This window comes from Oncorhynchus mykiss, chromosome 12 (genome assembly GCF_013265735.2).
Source record: "Oncorhynchus mykiss isolate Arlee chromosome 12, USDA_OmykA_1.1, whole genome shotgun sequence".
NCBI classification, from domain to species: Eukaryota; Metazoa; Chordata; class Actinopteri; order Salmoniformes; family Salmonidae; genus Oncorhynchus; species Oncorhynchus mykiss.
Window position 1 is genome coordinate 51,565,076 of NC_048576.1, and position 21,388 is coordinate 51,586,463.

The window sequence follows — 21,388 nt, forward strand, 5'->3', positions numbered from 1 at the left end:
ATAGATAGTCATCATTAAATTCCCCTAAAAACGACCTGGTGTGACACGTAAATCTGACTAAGCCTTTAGGTGTTCGCCGCCGCCTTAATCCTATGTACAGTACATGGCTTGTCATCCACATCGGAATCATTTGTTGACGGGTAGATTGGCAGGGATTCAGAAAGCTGACCTCACAAAACCTATTTTTAATATCATAAGAGGCCCTTGTTTTACTGTGGCGACATGGGCACCTCCCTCGGCGTGAAGGTTGGTACACCATCCCCAGCTGTGTGTGTGTGTCTAGATGTATGGTAACAAGCCACCGTTTTGTCCTCCTTTTTGTTCAGTACGAAACTCCTCCACCCTGTCCAGCAGGGTTTGCCAATGCTTTGATAATGGTGTCATAGCATAGGGGCGAGTGAATAGGTTGGAGAGGGCATTTTGTGTTGTGTTAAAACAAGACGTACATCTGTGTTTGCCCAATCAGCAGGGAATTATGTAACTGTGAGATCACAGGGCAGGTATGCACGCTATTGAGCTGTCACAAGCCTTCTGAGTGCCCAAGACCAAACACATTGCTCGCACGCGCACACACACACCACTTTGAACTCCTGGCTATAGGTTAATGTACCACAGTGACCCTCTAGAATCGTGGAATTTTATTAAAACACTTATTTATACTCTGGCTTTGTGATTAGGCCCCCCCGTTGACTTGCATGACTCATTCATGAGTAGCTTTTGAAAGTACAGTGTGGAGGGACTTGTGCTCGTGTGTGTGTGAGAGGAGGAAACGAGGATTACGTTTTTGGCAGCTGGATTAAGTCTCTCCGACAGTACATTTTTCAGACTTGTTTTCAGTGGGCCTTTTCCCTCTTGCTGTTTCACCTTAGCAGTGTTGGTATTTGGTTTATGTGTCTTGGAAGGCTGTGGAGTTAGTGACCCTCGCATCCATCGCTAAACACACTGACCGTAGTCCTGTCCTGCACGGCCACGGTGTGTTCTGCCTTCATTGACACGAGGCAGTGCAGAGTGTTTGAGAAGGCTTTCGCCACAGGTGTCAGAGACTGGAGTGTACAACTAGAAAGGGAGATGTTGACTGGGCAGTGTCAGCCCGTCTGCTGACATGTCTAAGTGCTGTCTTTTTATTAGACAGATCAACTGGGTTCTAAGAGGCCTCACTTCCCAGAACTCCTGTTTGTCTGTCTCCCCCTCTTCTCTTGAGTTCAAATCTTCTCCCAGGGTGATACAATACCTGTTCTCTGCTGCACCTCAGTGATGTTGAAAACAGTTATGCTACCACTTGTCACTTCTTCTGTGGACCTTCCCTCTTGTCTCCTCTCAGCCCCCTCTTTTTTTTTTTCTTTACCCTTTGTCCTGTTCTTTGGGAGTCTTAATTTTTTTATTTAAATATTTTTTTATTTTTATGCAATCACAGTTAAAGTTAAACACAATGAGGTTCTAACGTCTACCTTTTTGACATTGTCATGTTATGTTGTCATGTTGATAGTTCTGTAGTGTTTTCACATTCCATGGAATCCCTCCACCCTGTTAGGATGTTTTGTATGTTTGCATTTCCGGAGAAGTTTTTGTCTTCCCATTGGAATTTCCTGAAAAGAAACTGTAAATCACAACGCTGGCTGTTTTTTTTTTTTCTCCTTTTCCTCCTCACAGATCATGATCGAGTTCTGCCCTGGAGGAGCCGTAGACGCTACTATGTTAGGTGAGGAGACATGCACTGCTGTAGGCTGGGGTATTCCTTTATAGGTGTGCGCTCTATAATATGTGCTCCGTCCCTTGGAACGTTGTTTTCCTAAGCTCCTCGCCTCTCCAGTTTTTTGTTTCACATTCCGTACCTGCGGCTGTAGCTACAACTGCCACGGCACTGTTGCTCTTAAGGATATTGCTTTATTATGAAAGGATTAGCGAACGGGGCCAAGTGATGTCTCGTTGTAATGAGTCTGCCATTGTAGCAAGGTACTAGGGGCAGACCGAGACCCACACACTGTGGGAAATACCCCTGCGCTGCTTATCCTTTGATAATCCAGCTCTTCATACCACAGTTGTTGGCCCCAAATACAACTAACTAAACACGGAGAGGAAAAAGTCCTGTTTTAGCATGTAAATGTATTATCAGAGCCAATTTACGTTCTCTTACAGCTTGTACTGGCAGCAGCTCCATCTGCCTCATGGGAAATACTCGGGTGTCTCAACGAACCCAACTTGCCTTTTTTTTTAGAGGGACTTTGGTTCTCAGTTAAAGTTGTTGAGTTGTACCATTTTCCTGTTCTGGTAAAACCTTAGCCATTGATGTCACTGCGTTAGTGATGTCAGTTTCCCCTAACCTGTGTCCTCCCCTCTCTCTGGTCTGCAGAGCTGGACCGGGGCCTGATGGAACCTCAGATCCAGGTGATCTGCAGACAGACGCTGGAGGCCCTGGTCTACCTCCACAGCATCAAGATCATCCACAGAGACTTGAAGGCCGGGAACATCCTCCTCACCCTGGAGGGAGACATCAAGCTAGGTGAGACCATCTTCTCCCTCCACAATGTTTTACTCCTATAATGTACTCCTCTTCTAGAACACTGAGACCTCCACTAGTTTCCAGAATACTAGAACCAAATTTCTTCTCATTGGATCTTCTAGATTCCACAGCATCTAGCCATCCTTACTCTTCCTCTATGCCCCTTTCCTATCAAGTGTCCATCCCACAGACCAGGGCTGTTATCCACCTTAATCAATTTTTTGGGGGAATAATACTCCAATAAGCAACAGTCTTCTCATTGGACAGTGTGTAATGATCACGTTGTCTTTGGGGTTATCTTGTTGGTCAGCAAGAGCGGGGTGGGAATGTTTACATGAATGTTGTGAACGCACAACCAACCCACTTAGAAGAAATCATTCCCTGAGACCTCTCCGAAGCATAAAATGTGAGAAGTGTGGGAAAACGGCGTTCTGACAAGTTTTTTTTTCTGCTAAATGTGATTTGTTGCTAGTATTCTGTTGATTTTCAGCATTCCTGAAATTCTTTGTGCTGAGGATTTGGGTCAAAACGGTTGATATCAGATTTTTGTTGAAGCACCACTTGCCTAACAATAACCCTGCTTTGTGGAGCCTACAGTATAATAGCTTTTATAAATGTCAATTGGAGAGAAAATGAGGAGCAGGATATGGAACTGTACTGTACTCTACAGGGCTGCCCGATAACTAAGAAACCTCTGTGTACTCCCCTTTTCAGCTTCTTTTTGACCAGGCATGGGCCTCGGCCCCGTTCAGAAACTTTGTGCAGTCTGACTGATCCTTCATGTTACAAGGCCCTCTTCAATGCCCTTAAATATTTCCACAAGCAGAGACACCAGAGCTTTGATTTATTGACTGGGAGTTGCCTCTGGAGTCATTAAGTCTCAGTCCAGTCGGTCTCAGAAAAACCCCTGTTGCTGCTTAACAGAGAGCTTTTAACAACAAGTTATCCAAATACGGCCGACATGTACAGCACACTTCTGAGGTGTCATACGGAGCGAGTCTGTTATGCGTTTTCCTTTTTTTTTTAAACGTTTTTTTTTGTTCCACAGATTTAGACCATTTTAGTTTTGTTCATCGGGTGGGAGACCCATGGTATCTATTTAATCACACGGATGGGGAAAGTTATTGAATATTTTGCTCCTAGTTTATAGGGTATTCCCATTCATCTTTCATTGAAAAGTCATTGGCCTCTAAAAAATTCCTCAAGGTTTAACAGGAAACTGACACCTTGTCTGGGGAAATTTGGGATATTGTGCCTGTTCAGTAAATTGAATTTCAGCTTTGCGTCTCCCCTCAATGATGTCATGGCAGTTTACGGTGTGGAAACAAATATGATGCTTAAACGTGACATCGGGAGTGTATGATAGGAAGACTAGTCTGCTCTGCGATGGATTTGATATTATGTTTATACTGGTCACAATAAACAATGTGGTAGTCTTTTGAATGTTTTATCGAACAAAAGCTATGCGTCTGAAGGAAATAGACGCCTGGCTCCAATGGAAGCCCGTCTCTAATAATTGCCGGTTGTGTTCAGTGATTTTGAAGGAAATAAGCGCCCGGGCTATTAATTATTTTACGGTATTCCTCCCCCGAAAGAAGATATCAGGTTATAACACTGGCCCATTAATCATTCCCTTTACCAAGAAATTGAATTAAAACTTTTTTTTTTAACAACACTTTTCTTTGTGCTTGCAGCGGATTTTGGGGTGTCAGCGAAAAATACCAAAACCCTACAAAGAAGGGACTCTTTCATAGGGACACCATACTGGTAAGTACTGGTACATACACATGAAAACTGAGTAATGTAAATAGGTGCCTGCCACTGGGTGTGTCCCAAATGGCCCCTTATTCCCTTTTTAAAGAGCATTACTTTTGACCAGGGGCCATGGGTGCCAGTTGAGCGCACAGTGTTTAATGGGATTACGATGGTACTGCATGACGAAGTTAAGAACATCCTTCCTACTATCCACGACGCCTTGTTGAACCAGTTGTATGCCCTGCTTGATATCATAAGAGCGTTCCGTACAGTAGTGCTCAGTCGTTATGGTTTGATCGTAAACCTTTTACAAGGCTCTTGTGAAAGCTGATATGTGTTGTTGTGGTTCTGGACCTTGTGCTCTGACTGGTCCTCCGATCATGGTCAGGTTGAAGTTAACTATTGACCAGAGCAGGTCTCCTCCAAGGCAATGACTGTCGTCTGAAATGGCCTCTCAGTCAACCTGCCCAGGTGTTGCCCACTGTTCACTAGCTTCATAAATGAGTAACAGATGCAATTTCACTCTATGTATTTTACAGTGAATGTGAAGCCAAGCAGTATCCTATTTCTGAAGATGATGTAATATGGCACTTTTGATCGTAGGCAAACACTGGATAGGCCTCTGGTATTGAAGTTTATAGGCCTACTCTTCACTTGGTCTGTAAACATAGCTGAATCCAAAGTGCGTTGACATGTCAAACACAAAATATACATGTGCACCAGATTTGGCATTTAGAGGCTAACCATTTTGTGCTATATTGTATTCCAGGATGGCTCCGGAGGTGGTGATGTGTGAGACCATGAAGGACGCTCCGTATGACTACAAGGCTGACATCTGGTCCCTTGGTATCACCCTGATCGAGCTGGCCCAGATCGAGCCCCCGCACCACGAACTCAACCCCATGAGGGTCCTGCTGAAGATAGCCAAGTCTGAGCCCCCTACCCTGGAGCAGCCCAACAAGTGGTGAGACCCGGGGTGGGGGGGGGGATGATGTATAGGTCCAAACCCTAGGCCAAAGCCAGTGAAGATAGGACTGAGTGTGCATAGCTGTGGCTTTTCTAATCAGTTTGAGGCGGTGCGTTCCATCGCTCAGTAGATGCAAGAGCTTGGGCCTATACTCGCTAGGCGCCAAGAGCTATGCTCCAGATGGGAAGAGCATTCCTAGTGAAAGCTTTATTTTTCTAAGGAAATACAGTGCCTTCAGAAAGTATTCACACCCCTTGACTTTTTCCACATTTATGTCCCGTTTCAAGAAGCTAGGCGTATGTTGCACATCACTACTTCACAGGAGAGGCATTTCAACGCTTTATTATTATTTGTATTTTTTAATCAAAATGCATTTTTTTTGTGCAGAAATGCCTTGTAAAACATGTGAACTTCCATGTGCCTTAATATCAAACTTTTATGCCATCTGTAAATACGAATACAATTATTAAATTCCGAGCCTAGTTGGTTTAGCCACTGAAAAAGACAGGAATCTTCCCACTAGCCATGACTGGCTGAGGATAATGAATGGGCTGGACATATCGAGAGATGAGTTCGGATTGTTCTTCCATGTCTATAACATGAGCTGCTCAGTATGTGTAAATAACCATTGATACCTCAGCTTTCTTGAAAGATATAATGTTAGCCATAGAGAACTGACAAAGTGTTGCTACGGCCCTCAAAGATCAGTGGGATGGACAAACGTTACTTTCTGCACATGGTTGACTGCAGTGACTTGACACAACAACGGGCCAAACAAGCTGTAGCTAGCTACAAACCAAATGGAAAAGACACGCTGCCGTGACTCATTCATCCATGTATACGGCTAAGAGTCTAGCTACATTTTCAGATATATCTTTCTAATTTTGCCAATCATTGCAAGTTAAAGCATACTGTTAGCTAGCTAGCAAACGTTAGCTAGTTAATGTTATGTGTATGATCTGTGTAGTAATACTATTTGTATCTCAGAAGGCCATTTGCATTGCTTGTTATAGTTTAATGTTAACTAGCTAGCTAACATTGAACCTTTTTGGTTAGCTTTAGCTACCTGCATATTCATACTCAAGCATTTCATGAATGGTGATTAGCTATGCCAATCTGTTTGTACTGTAGCTATGGGTTGGGATTGTGGATCATTGTTTAGCTAGCTACATGTCTAAACAAAAGACTTGACTTCGCAAGAGAATGATTACATGACCCATCAAGTTAGCCAGGTGTGTCTAGGGGTGATTACGGCCATCTATTGTATTTCATGAACATGTGTACATGTCTTGACAATAGTGATCCAACCACATAGCTAGATGTGGCTGGGGGGTTGTTATAGACTTTTTAAGTGTCTGAGTAAGCATGATATTATAAAATATGTATACAGTATCTTTATATGGACACGTTCAAAGTCAGATTGGGATCTAGTCCAAGGACTAGATAGTGTATTTTTACCTGGGGCTAAAGGTTAAGAGGGTGTGAACAATGCTGAATTAGGTGTAGACAAAGAGCTCTCCAGTAGCTGTAGCAAAACATTCAACGGCCATTTTCTCAAAAGTGGAGTTACAGGTTTATCAACTTTCAAAGCAGAATTACTTTCCCCATTGTTCCTCAACTGCAGTGTACGATTTACCATTTTCTAGTTTCTACTTTTATCCAATGTAAAAAAAAAACATGATTTGAAATTTTGCTACATAGGACCGAATCCAGGTGGTGGGTCAAATGTTGTTACAGTGGGATTAAAATGGATATAATTGTCTTTTTTTGTCAACACTCTACACAAGTGGTCTTGATTTAGATAATTATCCAAATACAGTGATTACAGTTGTCTTTCTGGGTAAGCTTCCAAGGGTTTTCCGCACCTGGTTTGTGTAACATTTGCCCATTTTTATTATTATAAGCTCTATCAAATTGGTGGTTGATCATTGCTAGACAACAATTTTCAGATCTTGCCATCGACTTAAATCTGCTTGAAAATCTATGTTGCTGAGTAACAGTTTTAACTGTCTTCTTGGTGAGCAAATCATGTATATTTGGCCTTGTGTTTTAGGTTATTGTCCTGCTGAAAGGTGAATTCATCTCCCAGTGTCTGGTGGAAAGCAGACTGAATCAGTTTTTCCTCTAGGATTTTGCCTGTGCTTAGCTCCATTCCCTTTATTTTTTTTATCCTGAAAAACTCCCCAGTCCTTAAGGATTACAAATACACCCATAGCATGACGCAGCCACCACTATGCTTGCGAATATGGAGAGTGATACTCCGTAATATGTTGTATTGAATTTGCCCCAAGCAGTTTTTGTCCTGGATACAAAGTGGTATTTGCCATTTTTTTCGGGCAGTATCACTTTAGAACCTTGTTGCAAACAGGATGCATATTTTTGGAATATTTTTTTATTCTGTACAGGCTTCCTTTTCACTCTGTCAGTTATATTAGTATTATGGAGTAACCACAACGTTAATCCATTCTCAGTTTTCTCCTATCACAGCCATTCAACTCTGAGCCTGTTCCGTTACAGCCTCAGATTGTCAAGATGTTGTGTAGTGAAAATACCACCACCCTATCTCCTCCTTTCTGTCTTCCTTTGATTAATGTTCCCGGAATTCTGTGTGTTTAAGGTCACAGGAGTTTAAGGACTTCCTGAAAAAGTCGTTGGATAAGAATCCGGAGAGTCGGCCAAACGCAGCCCAGCTCCTGGAGGTAAGATGGTCACACTATACTCTAGCTCGGCCTCTTTGATGTATGAGGACGGTTTTCCCTTATCTCATTCTTCACAGGTCCACATTCTAATCACCCCCAAACATCAGCTTTTTCAGACACAAGGATTATAAAGATGATACAATGGGCAAATGAGCAGTAACATACAGAGGGCATCTGGGAGATGGAGGGAGAAAGAGAGCGAGAGAGCACGAGGAAAGACTAGAGATGAGGCGTCTATTAAAATGCAGGACCCACTACTTCCTGTCTGGGTTTAAAAGCAAGGGGGGATTGCTAGTAATTTGTATTAATGTTGCCAGTGAATGGCACTTTGGGATTTTTTTTTCTCCATATTCTCTCCACCCCTGGACAATTACAGGGGCCGAGTATCCTGGCCAAAAGCCTGCTGGGAGTTTTTAAATTGCACCGGAGAGAGACAGGAGTGGTCACGTTCGGTGCCACACTGTAGGTTTTGATCTCTATCATACCACGGCTGTTTTTAACCCCAGTGAGATGGCGTTGATGGGAATGAGACGTCTTGAACAGCTGCCAACAGCACCCGCTGTGGCTTATTGGCATGCATTGTGACACGGGGAGGAGGCTTTGGGGGTTACTTGGTCTGTGGATCACCCATTGATTGAGATTGCTGGAAATCTCATCGTTAGAAGTCAGTTTATTTACATCCATTATTCCAGTCAACACTTGGACGGTGTCCATGTGTGATATGTTTGTCCCCTGACACGTACTAAGTCTAGTCAATGTGACTGTAGCTCTCCTCTCTCCTACTCTGTTATGTCATGTCCATGGCCGCCTCATCCCATGTGGGGGAATGTTGTATACATGTTGTCTACACAACCACATGAATGAAGTATCATAATTCACCACAACTGTAAACATTGGTCCCTAACTACAGATTTAGGATCAGATTGCCCAAGCCCAAGTCCCAACGTTAACCATTAGGAGGAACAAACGATAACTTACCCTGAACCAGGGGTTAAGAATAACATCACCCAACTCCAGCCATTCTGTGCCTCTACCTCTCTGAAGCCGGCCATGTGGTTCACATTGAAGCATTTCGGACCAGCCATCCAGACCAGCCCCACCCTTGCAAACATCAGAGGGAGCTGTTAAGCCGGGCTGAGCCATGGCTGGATCAAACATGGCTGGGAACTAATGCTGGTCCGTTTGCTTTCTTCACCCAGTGAACATTTTGCTTAGTGTAGCAGTGGTGGTCCAGGCTCAGTTTTCATAGTAAACCTGTTGAAGCTGGAGGGGCAGAGTAAAGTCTGAATAGGAGTGCTGATCTAGGATCAGCTTTGCCTTTTTTTCATTATGTACATTACATAGACAAGGGAACTGATCCTAGATCAGCACTCCTACTCCATGATGCTTTATGAATACTAGCCCTGAGTTGTGAAGCTCCTTTGTGAGACAGAGCATGGGGAGAGGGTCTCATGGGGTCCCAGAGAGGTGCTGCGGTGTGATATGTGTTGGATCAACAGAATTACCACTACCTGCCAGAAAAAGATTCACCGTTTAGTTGAGCCGGAAACCAAACCAGTGTTTTTTTTTATTTTTATAACGGTTATAGAGATAGCTACCATGTATACCCAGGAAGTGTTGATGCGACGTTTCAAAGAGCGTCCAAATGAGTTCTGTTGGACTTCCAGTGAGCCAAGTCCATAAGTCTTAGTGAGGTGTTTCAAATGCTTCTCCCTGCTTTCCTTGATACCCCAGACACTGCGTTGTGGTGTTCAAGTGTAGCACTTTGACTGGGGGTTTTTCCTCTCCTGTGTGATAGCTGGCACTCTGCTTTCCCCGAGTCATTGTTGACTTGATGCATTTTCTGTCATTGGAGAAGTTTAAAGCTATCGCTAATGCTATCCACCTGGATGGAGGCAGCCCAGAGGGCCCCTTTCTGCCTCAGCCACACTCCTGTCACTTGCCTACCTGCCTGTGCCAGCTGGGCCAATTAAATTAGCCATTGTTCAAATCACCTGAATAATAGATGCTTGCTCTTTTATTTTCGCTGCACTTACATTTTCACAGCCTTGTCTGTGGCTGTCAAATTATCCCCTCTCAAGCCTGCTCCTATTATTATGCTAATTACATCTTCTTTTTTTTTTTTCTTTTTTTTTTTTTGCCCTGTCTTATCTAGGAACTTGGTATTATAAGTACATGAGGATTTGGGGTCATCTTCATTATTTCATCAGGGTGAGCTCATACCCTGGCCTCATTGATGGTTGCTACGGTTTAGAAACGGCCATGGGTAGATACAGGTGGCAGATTAAGTTTCACTCTCCTGTGAAAGTACCTTTTCCCCCTGTTTGCTTTCTATGCCCCTGTCAATCAAGTGTTGTTCTATGGATGTAACATGGTTGTCCTGACCTCCTCCCTGTCCCCCCAGCACCCCTTTGTCTGCTCGGTGAAGACCAACAGACCCTTGCGAGAGCTGGTTGCTGAGGCGAAGGCTGAAGTCATGGAGGAAATCGAGGACAATCGAGAGGAAGGAGAGGAGGAGGACACCGCTGAGCTCTCAGTCCCCGTGGTAAGACCCTTTTACTGCTCTCACTCTCTCCTGTCTCTCTCCTTCCCTGCATTCCTTTTATCCTATATCCTCCTCTCTCTTACGATGAACTTTCACATCTGTTCTTAGCAGTTTTCTTATTGTTTCCTGAAGTTCTCGTTTCACGTAGGCCTCAAAGTAGTTTGGTTTATACATCCAATACATTCTGTTTAGCAGTCATGTTGTATGTGACATTAAGGGAGGATATTGTGATATGTACATAGCTGAATCAAAGTACAGTACATCTACTTTTGGAATGTTCTATTTTCTTTTGATAGTTTCTGCTAACGTGCCCCACCCCCCAGAATCTGCAACTTCCTGTGTGTGTGTGTGTGGTCTAGACTAGGGTTTCCCAAACTCGGTCCTGGGGTCCCCCCACCCTGGCTACATGTTTTGGTTTTGCCCTAGCACACACTACACAGCTGATCCAAATAATCAAAGTTTGATGATGAGTTGGTTATTTGAATCAGCTGTGTCGTGCTAAGGGGAAAAAAACACAACGGGTGCCCCCAGGACGGAGATTGGGAAAACTTGGTGTTGACTCAGCAGGGCAGCGCTCTCTAAAAAGTGGGGGTGTTTCTGTGGTGTTCGGATCGCACACTGAGATGGGGGAGGAGGACATACACACACTTCTCACTGAGAGGATAGAACACACATACTAGAGCACATTCTGCTAGTCACACACTCCCTGGGTGACCTCAAACTCCAGCTGCCGTGGTCATTATGTCCCTGATGAGGACTCCATATGGTCTTTCTACTATTCAAAGACAGATTGAGCCTAGTCCTGGACTAATGGAGAATCTCCATTTTTGAAAATGGGTTTGAATTCAGGATTTGGCTTAATCTGCGTCCGGGAAACCGGCCCTAAAACATCTACTAATCAAACGCTTCCAGTTAACCGTTTTATTCAGGTTGAGCCTAATGGGTTTACTGTATATGAATGTGTGGGTGGACTGGATTAGAAAGCGAGGGGAAATCAGAGGGCACTAAATCACTGGTGCTCAAACCGAGGAACAGAATTTGGAACACTTGCTTTCACACACCCAGTTACCCACCGTTAAAAATGGATGCTGTTTGTTGTCCTGTACACTGGCACACGTATCGCGTTTGACATGTTTTCTTTTCCACAGACGTGACCTTTTTAGGTAAACATATACACTTGCCTTTAAACTGTATGTTTTCCTAATCAAACAGTACTGAAGTTGGACGTTAGATTGGATTGTTTCTAGGTGAAAATAAGTCATTCATAACTGTTATGTGATATGGACCTGAGGTCATTTTGGATGGGCCGTAGCGGTCTTCATTATTGCTACCCTTAGAGCATCAGTATAGTCAGCGGTCTGTCCTGTCCTCTTGCATTCTAGCTACTGCGCAGTCGAGATCACCATGTTTCATTCCTCCTCATGACAGAACCCCCCCCCAGAGGGAAATGCAAGGCCTGAGAGTGCAGCTTTCAGGAATTCTTAGTCGTCGTTCACCACACACACAACACAACACACACACACACACACGAGGTACAGTATGATCAAAAAGGGTTGTTTTGAGATATTTGTAAAGTTGAATACATGAATATGTAAAATCGTATTTCAGAGTGTAGACACTCCAAGATGTCGTCTGTATCATGTACGGTCAGAGGTGGCACCACAGGTCCCAGAGTGGTCGTGCCATATTTTTATTCCTGATGCTTACCAGCTGGTAAAACTCTAGAACCTAGTTGTAGCAGGGACCTTAAGAGTTGCCCTATTGTCTGGAGCAAGTAAACTGAGCAGTCGGGCAAGTTGAGCCTGCTCTAAAATTGCCCAGGTGATCAAATGAAAAGCACAAAAATGTAAGGAATTTCAGCAAGCCTAAAACTGGTCTTTCTGGATCATCCCCATTGTTTAAGTGAAAGACGGACAATTTAATGGCAGCCGGGCTAGTTGAGCCTGATTTGTTGTTCCATTAGGAAGAGCCAGTTTCCCCTGGCCAAATGGGACAGGGCAGGGCGCATAGGTGTAGGCCACAGTTGATCAGAGTGATACAGCGTGTCACATCGCTACTGTTTTAGGTGTAGGCTGCCACAACATTTCTGTAAAGTGTTTTTGCTTGTGAGTTATTTTCCCGTTCGCTAAAATAATACTGGCGTGAAGTGGAGAGTGCGCACTGCTTTCTATAGCCTTGCACATGCCAGACCCGCAATTTCTGTAAATCTGATTTGGTGGACACACCCTGCAGCACTCTGGTGAGAAAGACATTGGCTACAAAATTGTGTGCGAGTTGACGAATTATGAGGCAAGGCCATCTATAAAAAGAAACAGTAAGCCTACTTTGTCCCTGTTTTCAACGCTTTTGTGTCATTTTGCATTAAACCAAATCTGAAGTGGTGGAGTTCTGCCCCCACCTAATTGAAAAGTACTGGGGGCTAATGCCTGCTCGCCACCCGTTTTGCTGGCGGCCCTGAAACACACAGAGCGTAGCAGCGGGTGTATTGGCGGAGAGGTTGTAAACAGTTGTCTCGGGGCCTGGAGAGCAGCCAGCCAGTTCTCTCCGACTGTGTCTTTTTTAGAGTTCTTTCGAAAGGCTGGCCCCGGTTGTAAAGGTGGCTGATGACCATTGTTAGCTTAACGCTCCGAGACGGCTCTCTGCATGTGAGAGCCACGGGACGTTAACAGGATCTGCACCTGTTGTTGTTATTAGTGTGTTATCACTGATGACATACTTTATCTCCGGTGCGCAGAAGAGGTAAGTTGTATAGGTAGGAGTTTAGAAAGGAACATCTGCGTTGCTACAGACAGTACCACTAAAGGTCAACACTGCAATATGAAAGCCAAGAGAATCAGACCATCGAGCATTAAGGCGAAGTCCATTTCATTTGGCTCGTATTAGTGGGATTACTTTCAACATAGGCGCCGATGGTGCTTCTGGGGAAAAGGTGCGAAAAAGGCACCCATGTTGAAATGCTTTGTCACTGCCACACATAACCATGTTCCTCTCCTCTCCCCAGCCTCCAGGCAAGGACCCGTCTCAAACCAGTCAGACCAGTCTACAAGGGGACAGTGCCCCAGACACACTCACCAAAACCCCCGTGGGGGCCGAGGCCAATCCCCCCGTGAGACCTTCCCGCACGAGGGATGGCCAGCCGATTGACCGACAGCTCCCTGATGAGGGCATCAGCATTGTGGACTCTGACAAGCCCGAGAGTGAGGCCTCTGGCAAGGTCTTCTCCAGCTCCGACTCTGGCATCGAGGATGGGAAGAGCACCTCGGATGAGGGCAAGCCTGTGGACACCCCTCTGACAGAGAACCCGGCCCTGTTGGCACAGCCCGAGATGGTACCAAAAATACCCCAAAGCCAGTTGGTGGTGAAGGGAGGAAGCGCCAGCATGGCCAGTGGGGTGGTTCCCGTGATTGGGGAAAAAGGGCCCCCTACCCCAGACCCCACACCTTTGATCGGGCTGAATGGCAGCACGAAGAGAGGGCCTTCGAAAAGGGAGAGGGTCCCCATAGGGGCTAACATGGACAACCCGATGGCCCACCACAATGCCAATGGCATGATCTCCAAGAGGTATTCTGACGCGGGCAGCGTGTCTGCTTCTGAGAGCATGGACATCAGCCTCAACCTGTCAGGAGACATGTCAGTCAACAAGGACGATGGATCCCTCTGCCCCAGGGTGGTGAGTAACACCATGTTTAATGTCACATTTCCAATGATTTATCCTAGTGTTTTACCAAAAAACCTCAGACTTTTGTATTTCCACGGCCTGGCTCCAGTGACTTTCTGGGCCATGGTCTCGGCAGACCTGCTCTGGCTTGGGGCCAAGGCAAGACCACTGGGATATTTTGGGCAACATTTTACATAACAATGGCTAGCTGTGAGGCCTCCTGAGTGGCGCAGCTGTCTAAGCCACTGCGTCACTACAGACCAGGGTTCGATCCCAGGCTGTGTCGCAGCCGGCCACGACTGGGAGACCTATGAGGCGGTGCACAATTAGCCCAGTGTCGTCCGGGCAGGTGCATGTTCATTATTTGTTGATGGTCCATTGAACAAGCATGGGAAGCAGTGTTTAAACCCTTTTACAATGACGATCTGTGAAGTTATTTGTATTTTTCCGAGTTTATATATAGTGTATAATGTTTGACTAAAACATAATCATTTCAAACCTTGCTTACATTTGAATACGATCACGTCTCCATTATGCTTATGGATACATTTCTTGAAATAAAATCACTTGGAGCTGATTTCTTATGTCCAATAAATCATTTTATTTTCTTTTGCTCAGAGAACTTTGGGGGCCAAATAAAACCACCCGCGGGCCGTCAGTCGGGGAACCCTGTCCTAGGGTGTGATCTCACAACAAAGAACAGCTCGTCTTAAACTACCCTGAACCTGCATTCATACATGCACTTGTCAATGAGTCAAACTCCACTGAAATAAGCTGCTACGTTCAAAGTGTTGTGGCAAAAGCTTCATTTCTAGCAGAAGAGGCTCTGGGATGGAATCAGACTGATGTTCTCTGTAAAATGGACACACCCCATCCTTTAATAACGAGTCTGTTTGCACTAATGCAATTCCATTTCCCATCCATTATGACCAATGGCTCTTTGTTTTGAGCTCTATTCAGTATTGTGGATGTCATTTCTATACAGCCATTGTTGCTTGGGGTGCTTCTGGTTGTTTATGGACTGGCCATCACTGGACATCTATTCATTGGACTTGTGTTCCATTTGTGATATGTATTTTTCCAGAACCGATTATTCAGCAGTTCATTTTCCGCCGGGCTAGATGAATGGGACATCTATGTTTGACCCAGTAACAGTGTGAGCCTATGAGAGATGGGCATGTCAGGAAAACCAGGGGTTTATGAATGGATCTGTATGAGAGAACACGGATCAAGGGAGGGAGGCTAGGCCCCATCTGAGCTGTTGCTGCAGTACATACACCTGTGCCCTCGGAGCACGCTGGATGTGTGCTCAACTTGGTCACATACATTATGCACCGATGTCATCACGCTCGCACGCACGCACACACCCACACACACACACACACCCTTGCACACAGTGTCTCTGTCAAAGGTTTAGAAGAATGGCTACAACAGGACATGTTTACTTACAGTACCTTCTCTGGTGAGAGACGTACAGGGAACGGTGTTTGTTCTGCTGGCCCCTTCCGTTTTCATTTTTCATCAATAGGATGATCATTATTTCCACGAAAAAGCCCTTAAAGTAGCCATGTCACCCAGGGTTGTGCTACTTTTCCTGGGCAGAGACTGGTGTGGTTCTGGACCAGTGGCCTAGTAAGAAACAGTGTTGAGTCTCAGTTTCTGTACTGGGGGATGAGAGCTCTGTTGTCATAGAGAATCCAACTTCCTGCTTGGCACTCCCTCCCTGTACGACAGAGCAGGGTAATTAAAGAGGACCGGCCCAGCAGGATCACCCTGTCTTAGGGACCATACACACACACACACACACACACACACGCACCAAATGTTGATCTGCAGTTCGTTCGGCGTAGCGTGTTTTAGGGACCACCCGCTGTAGAGTTGGTTTACTGCCGGCACCCTGTTTTTAGAATTGCTAAGTGCTCTCAGCCGGTAAACGTCAACGGTGTGTCCATGCCTTTCCACTACTGCTCTTTCCTGTCAAGTGGCAGGCAGACTATGTACAGTGCTCTCCATACACCACCACCTCCTTTAAAGACACACTAGTGTGTTGTCGTCATGTATCATGCCAAGGAGACTGAACGCCCTGACTTGTTGTTTTTATATATATATATATATATAAAACAAAAAAATTACTTTTTTTTTTTTTTTTCTTTACTGTCCTAATGGTAAAAATAACACTACTGCAGTCACTCAATCGTGGTACTGTATTGTGACACTAAACACACACTGTGCCCCCTAATAACTCCCTGTCTCCTCCAGGACTCTCGTTTCTCCAGTAAGACGTTGAAGCGCACCAGGAAGTTTGTCATTGACGGCTTGGAGGTCAGCGTGACCACATCCAAGATCATCGGCGATGATGAGAAGAAAGATGAAGAGATGAGGTTTCTCAGGCAAGTCACACTGCTTCCTTGAAAACCCTTTTTCTCCCTGAATCAAGGTCAGGAAAAGGGGCCCCGTCTACTCCTCTCTGTATAAAACAGGATCTTTGGTATACTGAGAGTTGTTGAGTGCTTGGGGTGGTGTTCAGATGTCCTATTTTGTCCATCCTGGTCTGGTCTTTGCCCTTTGAGATCATGTGAGTCAAGTGTGAACAACATAGCATGGAACATACTATTTTTGTGAGTGAAAAGGAAGGGTTGTGATAAGTTCCTAACAGTGATAAGATATTCAGTACACCAGTAAACAATGTATACCAGTCACTGGTTTTGATATGGGCCAAATATTTCACTATTTTGCATGAACATGTGCGAGTCCCTAAACTGCCCCAATTTGACAACAAATAATTGAAACTTGGTAGAGGTTTCTGAAACGTCATGAGTTAAAGATCCGGAGCCAAGTGTGCCGTCATTGCCATCTAGTGGTGATCATTTGACACCACACTGTTGGTTCAGGCAGTGTCAGAGACTGGTGATGACTTGCACACTTACTACCTGGTAGTCAGATTCCTCTAAGCTCTATGTTCTCATTGTGACGGAGGGAGCAAGGCTTTCTCATGAACTCTACTCTCCTCTCTCTCCATTTCGAGATTATATTACCCAGTCTGTCTTCTGATACGAGAGGCCAATTTGTCTCATGGTGCTTAGAATTGATTCAGTGTACATTGTTTTGGATATTTATTAGATCTTTTGATGTGGAATTATTTGCCTCCAACTGTTTTTACTCCAAGGCAATGTCATCTCCCTCAGATTGTCAAAAAGTCTGTCAAGGTCAAGACCGTAAGAGTATTTGAACTGTGTGTGTGTGCAGGCGTCAGGAGCTCCGGGATCTGCGGCTGCTGCAGAAGGAGGAGCACCGTGCCCAAGCGTTACTGAACACAAAGCTGGACGCTCAGAAGGAGCAGATGCAGCGACGCTTCGACCAGGAGATGAACGTAGGTCTAGACACACCCACACCCACTGACACTATAGTCTTGGATACCCACGGCTGTTTAATAACATATATTTTTTTTCTCCCATGGTTGGGGTCGCAAGAATGTTCAGATATGAAAATGGGGTCGTGGACAAAAACAAAGTTTGGGGAAACCCTGGCCTAAACTCTTGTAGCCTGAATTTAACTGATGCGTCTTGCTGACAATGGGGCCCTTTTTTGTAGAGCGAAAAGTTGGGACAACTGAAAAGGAGCTGAGATTTTAAACATACGAGAATGGTTGAATTGGCTATATTTAGAGACTCACGGATCGGCTCTCGGGAACAATTCTATGCTGGTGGGTCGGGTTATGTAGAAAAATCTGTCCTAATATCGGGTGGTGTTCGTAATTGTTGGGGCTGGTGTGTACTGAGAGGCATACCAATTGACATACCAATGGTCTCTTGTTTTTTTTTGTTTTTTGTATCTACGCCCACTAATGTGTAAAATACCAGAATTTCTCCAATCCACACCAACACCATAATATCTCTCTTCTGCTGTTTATGGCAGGACAGAACCCCTGAATTAACTCTAACACCCACACTCGTGTCATATCAACATCCCTTTAGATAGCTGACTGGTTAAGGGAATCCCTTTTCCACAACCCTCCCCTCGCCAAAAGAAACACGCGTTACATCGGTCTATGAACAAATAGAGGATATCCTCTGCAGAGGAGGCTGGTGGGAGGACGGGCTCATTGGCATGGAATAAATGGAACGGAGTCAAACACATAAAATATATGAAAACCACGTTTGGACTCCATTCCAGCCATTACAATGAGCCCGTCCTCCTATAGCTCCTTCCACCAGCCTCCTGTCTCTATCCTTTTTGACATTTTCCAAACCTTCCCAGCTTTGTCCCCTCCAGGATCATGGCTACTTATGATATAAATATGGTGAACAGGTTTAATTCCTTCTTTCTGCTCCTCCCAGGCGAAGAAGAAGTTCTACGACACGGAGCTGGAGAGCCTGGAGAAGCACCAGAAGCAGACCATCGAGAAGATGGAGACGGACCACGCCATTAAGCTCAGGGACGAGACCAAACGCATCCGCTCCGAACAGGACCGCGACTACAACAAGTTCCAGGATCAGATGAAGCGCAACAAAAAAGAGGTGAGGGAGTGGACGGTGAGCATAACAATGAAAGGAGTGTTTATTAAGTCCATACGTCTTACAATCATCTTTCCAGGTGAAGAACGAGATTGAGAAGCTCCCCAGAAAGTCACGGAAAGACAGCATGAAACAGAGCATGAACACCTTTACACAGATGAAACAAACGGAGGTAAACACAAGCGGCGTTCTTTATCGCTCCACCACTGGCCTCTAAATCCACTTAACATGCTAACGGTAGCTAGCTATAATCACATATTAAAGTCGCATCACTGACTGTTTCCTGTGGTTTAGGAGCAGAACTTCCTGTCGGCCCAGAAGAACCACCTGGACACAACGCTGAAGAGGATAATTTCGGAGAACAAGAGGGAGATCTCCGAGACAGAGAGGCAGTGTCTCAACAAGAAGCAGAACCTTGTCAGAGGTACAAGCATCAGTCACACTGGATGGCTGGGTGCCATCAACACTGTTGTTAGAATGAAAGTAGCTGCTCCTCTGGGAAGGGGTCTAGTAACTCCCTGAGATCTGTTAAAGGGATGGTTTGAGATTTTGGCAGTTTCCACTTACCCAGAGAGATGAACTCTGTGCAGTTTGAAGGTTGCACATTGAAGGCAGTATCTGGAGCCATTGCTAACTTCCATTAGCGCAATGACTGGAAGTCTACATGAGGCAGCTATCAATGTCTCCAGAAACAACCTTTAACTTCCTTCCAACTGCACACTGAGGACACAACATTTTTATCCATGAGTTCATCTGACTCTGGGTAAGTAGAAAAAAAGGGCTTCATTGCCTAAATCTCAAACTGTCCCTGTAAAGTACACCTTTGATCTCTGTTTTAAGCCCTCAACTTTTAACAAATGCTTACTTAGTGTTTTATCTTTCACCTCAGATATATTTTTATCTCTGACTTGTGAGAATCTTTCTCTTCTTCCAACTGCTTTCCAAACTATTTTCATTCACTGGCTGTCTCCACTTTTTGTTTCTCAGACAGGGAAGCTACTATCTGGGACCTAGATGAGAAGAACCTTCACGAGAAGCACCAGTTACTGAAACAGCAGCTAAAAGACCAGTACTTCCTCCAACGGCACCAGCTGCTCAAGAAGCATGAGAAGGTATAGCAACCCTATCCGTGTGGCTGGGAAAGGAACCTCCTGCAGTTATCGGGGTTAAACCTTGTCATGCCCAGCTAATATCCTCAAACAACCCCTTACCTTTGCGTAGTGTGTGTGTGTGTGGGCACTTATCTGTGTGTGTGTGTGTGTGCGCATCCTCACACATGACTGTCTCCCTAGGAACAAGAGCAGATGCAGTGCTACAACCAGAGGATGATTGAGCTGCTGAAGGCCCGGCAGCAGCAGGAGAAGGGTCGCCTGCCCAAGATCCAGCGCAGCGAGGGCAAGACCCGCATGGTCATGTTCAAGAAGAGCCTCCGCATCAACTCCACGGGCAGCACGTCGGAGGACCGCGAGAAGATCAAACAGGTACCAGACAACTACAGAACGGCCTGGTGGTGGTGGGGTGGGGGGGGCGGAATAAATCAAACTTGTAGTAGTGTAGCTACGTGGGATGGAGGGTAGAGAAGGGCAAATAGATGAGCGCTGACGTCTCTTCAAGCGGTCAGAAAACACGTGCAAGTGTTAGCTAGAAAATAGTAATATCATACTCGTGTCACAGAACTGTATCAGGCCTAAGTGGTGTAAACGAATCCCCATCTCTCTCCCTCTCGTGTGTGTGTGTGTTCCTCCCCAGTTTGCCCAGCAGGAGGACAAGCGTCAGAAGGCTGAGCGGCTGCACCAGCAGCAGAAGCATGAGCACCAGATGAGGGACATGGTGGGCCAGTGTGAGGGCAACGTCAGGGAGCTCCAGCAGCTACAGGTGACCACAGTACACAACTCTCTGAATAATGTCCATCTATATCTTTATGTTAATTGACCCTGGGTGTCAAACCCTTACGCATCATTTTTGTCCTGAGCATACCCGCCAGCCTGAAAGCCATGAGAACCTATCTGCATTAGATTGCCTGCATGTATGTGGCATAATGTACAATAATGGGAAGATCCACAAATTCAGTAGGTTTGTAAAGTAGGGAAATAAGTTCCACAGGTGCTCCATGAAAAGTGTTATGTAATGACTGACTGTATTGTGGTGTGAGAGCAGAATGAGAAGTGCCACCTACTCATTGAGAACGAGACTCAGAGGCTCAAGTCTCTGGATGAGCAGCACAACCACCATCTCAAGGAGTGGAGGGAGCAGCTCAAGCCTAGGAAGAAGGTATGCGGTCATACTGTTGACATTGAAAAGTTAACATTGGGTGTCATTTGCACTTTACGTTGATGTCCATTACTGTTGTTGCCATTAGACAAGATTTAAAGTCCTACTCCAGTATTCTTTTCACCTTTATTTGTCACTTGATTTACTTAACAAATGGTATAGCTCAATAAGTGGGCCAGGTATGCCAAGGCACAACTCCTTGAATGGCCTTCCCCTTAACATTTGCAAAAATGTTCCAAAGTTGTGCTATATATTCATTGGCGATGTCATAGCTAGTTTGTAAATGATAAATATTGATGCATTATTAGCTCTAACACTTAATCTGCAAAAATGACAAGTGGATGATGGTGATATCAGAACCAAAGTGGGGGGGACGAAAAACATGCTACATTGCCCCCTAATCTGATAGTGGGGTGGTAGATGCCTAGTCACACGTGCCTACATAGTACATACATAATTTACACAAAAGTCAGCTCAGG

General features: G+C 45.1%; 1 protein-coding gene across 1 annotated transcript in view; it reads left to right on the plus strand.

Annotated features, from left to right (window-relative positions):
* Positions 1 to 21,388, plus strand: part of LOC110537746 (serine/threonine-protein kinase 10) — a 40,162-nt gene that overhangs the window by 17,346 nt on the left and 1,428 nt on the right. Inside the window, exons 3-18 of the mRNA XM_021624107.2 lie at positions 1,651 to 1,699; positions 2,351 to 2,500; positions 4,195 to 4,267; positions 5,025 to 5,219; positions 7,840 to 7,921; positions 10,326 to 10,466; positions 13,468 to 14,136; positions 16,384 to 16,514; positions 17,371 to 17,494; positions 18,462 to 18,641; positions 18,718 to 18,810; positions 18,933 to 19,062; positions 19,626 to 19,750; positions 19,931 to 20,119; positions 20,388 to 20,513; positions 20,796 to 20,909. Of these exons, the coding sequence (XP_021479782.2) occupies positions 1,651 to 1,699; positions 2,351 to 2,500; positions 4,195 to 4,267; positions 5,025 to 5,219; positions 7,840 to 7,921; positions 10,326 to 10,466; positions 13,468 to 14,136; positions 16,384 to 16,514; positions 17,371 to 17,494; positions 18,462 to 18,641; positions 18,718 to 18,810; positions 18,933 to 19,062; positions 19,626 to 19,750; positions 19,931 to 20,119; positions 20,388 to 20,513; positions 20,796 to 20,909 (2,571 nt within the window). The remainder of the gene's footprint in view (positions 1 to 1,650; positions 1,700 to 2,350; positions 2,501 to 4,194; positions 4,268 to 5,024; positions 5,220 to 7,839; positions 7,922 to 10,325; positions 10,467 to 13,467; positions 14,137 to 16,383; positions 16,515 to 17,370; positions 17,495 to 18,461; positions 18,642 to 18,717; positions 18,811 to 18,932; positions 19,063 to 19,625; positions 19,751 to 19,930; positions 20,120 to 20,387; positions 20,514 to 20,795; positions 20,910 to 21,388) is intronic.